At 36.0% G+C, this 6351-nt stretch overlaps 1 protein-coding gene across 6 annotated transcripts in view; it reads right to left on the bottom strand.

Annotated features, from left to right (window-relative positions):
* LOC122087149 (cytochrome c oxidase assembly factor 6) overlaps positions 1–1465 on the bottom strand; it is a 25481-nt gene extending 24016 nt beyond the window's left edge. For 4 of the 6 annotated variants that reach the window (XM_042656168.1, XM_042656167.1, XM_042656166.1 and 1 more), the window contains exons 1-3: positions 1314–1465; positions 1094–1231; positions 928–1003 (exon numbers count right to left, since the gene is read on the bottom strand). In XM_042656168.1, the coding sequence (XP_042512102.1) occupies positions 928–1003; positions 1094–1231; positions 1314–1397 (298 nt within the window). In that variant the 5' untranslated portion in view covers positions 1398–1465. Of the gene's footprint in view, positions 1–643; positions 1004–1093; positions 1232–1313 lie in introns of those variants that run through there. The other 2 variants (XR_006142676.1, XM_042656165.1) reach the window with 2 other exon arrangements.
* Between the last annotated feature and the right edge of the window lie 4886 nt (positions 1466–6351).

Here is a 6351-nt window from a genome sequence, read left to right as displayed (position 1 = left end):
ACAAACTGAAATTTCATCTCAAGCAATTTTTTTTTTCCCTTATGAATGACGAACACTTTATTGAACAAGAAAAATAATCAATAAAAAGAAAAATTTTCCAGACAATAAGCTTCAGAAGATAAAAGATGAAGAAATATCAGAGATAGAATCCCTCAAACCTTAAGTCATTAGTCTTCTCATTTGCACTCCTTGGCATAGAATTGAAGAATATGTCCAAGGCTTATGCTAACAGTGGATAACCTTTATGGTGTTAAAAATGAAAAGGAGTGGAGATGGGGGGGACTTCCAATCAAAGTGAAGTCCTCTTCAAGACTTAAACCACAATTTCTTGTGATCCAAATAACCAAGAAGATTCATCTTCTCCGTGGAACCACTAAATTATGTGGTGTTAGAATGCTATTTTGGGTAATAAAAAATGTAGAACCTTTTCTAATTACTTTGGAGATGGAATAGTAGCATCACTATCTATGATATGATCCAAAGCAAAACTCTAGGATGCTTAACAAGACTTTTCTCTTCCAACTTCCCACCGGAGATTAAGCTTTACTACCACTTCAAGATGAAACCACCCAACTGAACGGGAATTCAATCCACATTGTTAACAGAAGATTTGGTGGCTCCACATTCAAATACTAATAAAAGGTTTTCAATGAAGAATATCACTCCAATTAAAAATTTATGCAGAATCAAAGTGAGCAACGTAATTGAATGTACACATTTAAGGGCCTTATATAAACTGTGAAACGAAAATCAATTAAATACCCTGGCAGGAAAAGGATTCAGCGACCAAACAATTGCATCTGAAAGACTGAAATCCGAATGCTAACAAATGTAACCAATTGCAGTTATCAGAAAACCCCAATAACGCAAAAACAAGGTTCAGGAATTAAGGCTTGAAAGTGTAAGGTTGTGGAAGTGACATCGGACCTCTCCTTGACTCATCATTATCCAAAAGCCTCTGAACCCTCTTCTTCGCACAATACTGGCGATCGAAATGCTTAACCTAAATTTCGAAAAAAAATTAAGTCCAGCAATATCAAAACCACAGTTTAAGAAAATTGGGAGATAAATACAAGAACCAAAAAACTCTTACCCATGTGCGTCGGCATTGGTTTTCAAATTCAGCCCTGGATTTCTTGCATTCGACCGGGTATAGAAGACCGACGGAAGCAACTTCAGTGGGTTTCTTGTTAGATTCCTTCTCAAGACAAGCGTAGAAAGCGTCCCGTGCCTAAGCAACCCAAGCCATAAGCCAACCCAGAAAGAACAGGTTAGGACAAAGATAAAGAACGAACAAAGAAGAGAAGTAATACCTTGTAGCAGGCTTGCCTCGCTTCTGCGAGCACGTCGGTGTGGATCTTATCGGAATCTCGAGAATAGAGTGTTTCTAGGGCCATGACCGAAATTGGGAGCACCCCTTTTCTCTTCTCTCCATGAAATAGTAGACTTGAGTTGCAGGAGATGGCTATGCAATTCCATTAATAAGGGTCAAAATAAAGTATGAGAGTCAGATGATCGTACGGTTCTGAACAACCATATTTCTTGAACGGTCTTGATCAATAAATAGATTTTTTTTTTTTTTTCGCAGGCCTGATTTGATATGATTTTTATTTCCATTTGGGATTAATTTTCATGAAATGACCAATAAATATATTTTTTACCAAGAAATTTGAATTGTTTGGTTGCATCTATATGATATATTTTAAGAATAAGAAATTTATTCCGTAGTTCAATTTCTAATAATATATTCTTTGTATTTCTTTGGGAGATGGTGGTTTGGGTGGTGGTGCGGTGGTAGCAATGGCAATGGCAGTGGCGGTGTAATTGTAGATATAAGCAGAATACATTTGATTTACCAAAAAAAAATAAGATATAACAGATTTGCATGTAGATTGATTTTACCTCAGATTACACTGAACAAAATGGCTTAACAATAGCCCAGCCAAGCCCAAGCCCAAGCCCAAGAGCAGAAAAGTTAGGCCAGCCATATTCCAGCCCAAGTTGTGCCTCTAGTACCAATGACCTAGGTCCTAGAATGCTCTACATTTATGGGGTTCTTGTAACTTTTTCTTTTTCTTTTTGGGTAAAAGTGAATTTTATTGTAAAGGGCGTGAGGAGCACAAGACTTCTTGATTATGAGCATAAAAAATCAAGGAGAGGTAAGTGGCCATATAGTCTTACATGCCAAATTAATCATCTTTTGGGATTTGACATTTGTATCCCTTTGAAATATGAACAAGGATATGCGAATATTATGTAATGAGTTCTGAATATATTGTTAGTAGATCCATCTTAGAAATTAAGTTTTCTACCAACAAAAAATCTTAGAAATTAATAAAATAAAAATTAGAAAAGGAGAAAAGGTTCTATCGGACCATTCTTGGAGCTTCTTTCACATGGATGGTTTTTTCTATGTGATGGATAATAGTACTTTGGTCATTGGATGATTTGGGAGCTTCTTGCATAACTAAATTTCAAATTTGGTGGTCCATTTATGGCTAGTCATGTATTGGATTTTTTTTCTCTTTTCCGAACGAAAAATTATATTAAAGAAAACAAATACATCACATCAACCACGATGGGTAGTAAAGGAAAAATCCCCATACGAAAGAAACAAAACAACCATCAAAATACGTTACAACAAAATCCAAAATTAGGGAGAAGAAAGATCATGTATGGGTTTGTTTAAGTATTGATATTCAAATTAGTCAAATTGCTCCACAGTTCACATGGCAAATAAGTTGATAATGTAGAAAATTCAAGTTCCTGAAAAATTAATTTCTTAAAAAAAATCAACATAATTAAATTATAATAGCTGTAAATTTTTTGTAACCTAAAGTATAAGATTATTAAGGAAACGAAAAAAGAAAAAAAATCCTAATGAGTGAGTTATTTCTATTTATGGGCAAGGATTGACATGCTACCTCGAATATCTTGGTCTCTTGAATTGGGAGTGTGAGACAGTTTGTCAAATAGGTGCAGGGAGAACGAGGAGAGAGTATGTTAGAGGGAGAGGGAGAGGGGAAGGGGAGGAGAGAGATACCAAAGAAGATGGTAGTCACTTTCAATCCACTTGGTAAAACGGCTAGTTGTTTGGTACTTTTATGAAACAATAAATTCTTTAAAACTAAGTATATTGTAAAAGTAATTGGTTTTGGAGTTCAGGTTGAACCAGGGGTCGAGTCTCAAAAACAAAGATTCGCCACCTATAATAGGATTTAAGCCTTCTTTGGTATCATTCTTCATTTTTCTTTTTACTTATTTAACAAAAATCATTAATGAAAACCATTTTTTATCAAAACATAAAAATGGTTTGATAACTACTTGGCAAAAATGATTTTTTCGTGAGAAATAATTTGGTACCTTTATGTGAAAATGATTTTTTGAAGATATGGGTGAAGATATTCCTTTCACCCATCTTTTTTATAATTGTCTTTCTCCACTTTGGATAGAAGAAGAGGGGGCAAGGGGCTTGGATTTCTAATTATAGAGCAAATGACTACTTTATCTCTCCATATTGAGACTTTAAGCATGTGCTCATTAAAGTTCAACGCAAAAATAACTGAAAATCATTTTTGGCCAAAACACATAAATGACTCTTGTTCCCTTTTTGGTTTTTGTGTTTTATCAATTTTTTTTTTTTTAAATATAAACAAGTTCCATAAATGATACTAAATGCAGCCAAAACTATTTTTGTGAATAAAAATCAAAAAGAAAAATGATACCAAAGAGGGCCTTAGTATCTACACATTGTAACCAATTGATTCCACTGTAAACTCATCTAACCAAAGGTGGGGTTCGTATTAGGTTGCGATTCGAGGAAAGTTTTAGACACGATTCACCCGAGTAAACCAGACTTTAACCATAGGTATGCTAAATAAATCTAACCTATATGCATCATTTAAAGCTAAAAAAAAAAATGAAGAAACCCAAGAACATGATCAGTAACATGCTGAAAATTATGAAAAAAACCACTGCATATATGAACATGGTGTATTGACATCTGAATCATAAAACATAAAGGGTTAGGCTGAAACATATGCCAATGTATATGTGCGATGATAGATAATAAATTAACATGGTGAAAAAAACGAAAGAAAATAGAGCATGGAGCTTGAAGGTAGAAAATAGAAACTCTCCTTGGGCTCTCCGCTTTGAGAGTCATATCCTTAAGCCCACAGAGAGCGTCATATCCTTTAGCCCATAGAGTAGTTGGGCATAATGCTTGCAGATTCAGTTAAGAATGAACAGCATTTGTAAAAAATGGGCAGTTGATTAACAAAATTAATTGTGAATTACACCTTAAAGTCCCAACCATTTCTAGGCCAAATGACAAGTGGGTATGAGTTTTAATGGCCATCAAAACTCCCATCTGTTATTATTATTATTATTTTTATAGGCAAAAGAATTTGATTAGATCAAAAGATTAAGTAAATCAACAGTGTTCGAGATGTTAAAGTTCAGTTTTTCGTTTATAATCCTACACACTATTTGTGTCATGAACTCATGATAAGGATCACGTTATTGTTGGGCCTGAGCCAGAAATATTATAGAAAAATAGGACTGAGATACATCCAAAAAAAGAGGCCGTCGTACTCCCATCGGTTATTAATAACACCTCCCATCCAATTCCCTCCCTACTTAGCTTCAGTTACTTCATTACCACCCAACCATTATCCACATTGCCACCTCAACTCTCCCATGATAATGCCTGTTGGGAGTATGACATCTTGTGTCGTCACTTGCAAAATTGGGTATTTTTGTAGTTTAATGAATAGAGGTTTACTATATATTTGAAACGAGGATTCTTTCTTTGTAAAAAAATTTAAAAGAAATGTGAGAACCAACATTATAATTCTATTCTCCATTAACAATGAAGTAAGATCTCATCTCTGTGGAGTGTGTGTAGAAACGCAACCCTAAAACGATGCAGAAGATAATGGAAAAACAAAACAAACAATGCACCTGAATTTTACGAGGTTCGGCAAGGTTGCCTACATCCCCGGTGAGATGAGATCCTGCTTCACTATCAATGGAGAATAGGGTTACAACGCTCATCCTCACACCTCTAAGTATTGCTTGCATTACAGAGAAATAAACTCTCGCTACAAATATATATATATATATATATAATGAAAAAACCCTAATCCGGATTAAACTACAATTGCCCTCAAATAAAAAAATTCAAGCGGGGGCTGCACCCCCCTACACCCCCTGCTATGCAGGGGGGCCTCCTACACCCTTTGCAACCCCATGGCCCGCTAACCGGCTAGCGGGATCATCGTCTTGTCTGTCTAGATGTTACACCAGTACTCTCTGAATTAAATTGTGATAAAATACAAGACATCATATACCAACAGTGTGGACATAGGCAAATTATTACTGATCACATACTCCAACCACTTCTTTCAATGCTCATGGGACGCTCCAGCCAACCATTATCCACAAGAGTTTATGAAACACTAGGGAATATAAATGCATCCCAGAACGGTAGTCTACTCCTACCCAACTCCTCTTTTCCCTCCTTCCCAACTTATCCACTATTTATTTGAATGGGCCCACCACAGACTCCCCATCTCCCGCCAACACAAGTGACTATAAATGCATCTGGGTTAGGGATAGGGTTGCCAGATGCTGTTGACTATTGGGTTAGTGTTAGGGTTAGGGTTAGGGTTGCCTAAATGAAGTGATGGTGATTCATTTAGGCATTCTACAAGCCATTGAAGATGGTTGGGATCATCTGATTATTGAATTTGATGATTATCTTCAACGGCAAGAAAATCGACCCACCAATTATAGTGATTCCTATTGTCCACGACATTTCATATTTACCATCTAGTTTAGAGTCGTGTAATTTTGCTTTTATTCCAAGGGAGACACGTTGGTTGATTCCCTCATAATTAAGGAGGGTCCAATTAATCCATGACGTGTAGGACCATCTAGCCTACTTTTACTCCATGACTTCTTGAAACTTGCAATTCAAAATCCATGTGTACTACACATTTTTTTCCTGTAAAGCATTCTTTATGAAAAAACAAAATGGACAAAACATGTATCCGCTTAAGGATATTTGGCTCGAGTCACTAGTATATTATCCTCAGACTGATTTTGAGAAGAAGCCAATGCAAAGGGATGTGGATTATTAACTCCTTGTGTGCTGGCCTATTAGGATTTGAAATTTTCCTATCTTGGTACTTTTTTCAAGTTATCAACCACAATCTACTTAGGTTTCATTTGGTTGCAGGTGAAGGGAAGGGATTTTTCTCTTGCAACTAGACAAGCCTTAAATATGACAAGACATCCACTGGAAAGTGGAAACCCCTTAATAATATCTCCCTGGGTGGGGACTTT

Source organism: Macadamia integrifolia, chromosome 8 (genome assembly GCF_013358625.1).
Source record: "Macadamia integrifolia cultivar HAES 741 chromosome 8, SCU_Mint_v3, whole genome shotgun sequence".
Lineage (NCBI taxonomy): Eukaryota > Viridiplantae > Streptophyta > Magnoliopsida > Proteales > Proteaceae > Macadamia > Macadamia integrifolia.
The sequence above is the reverse complement of the archived record's forward strand: the minus strand, read 5'-3'. Positions and strand labels throughout refer to the sequence as shown.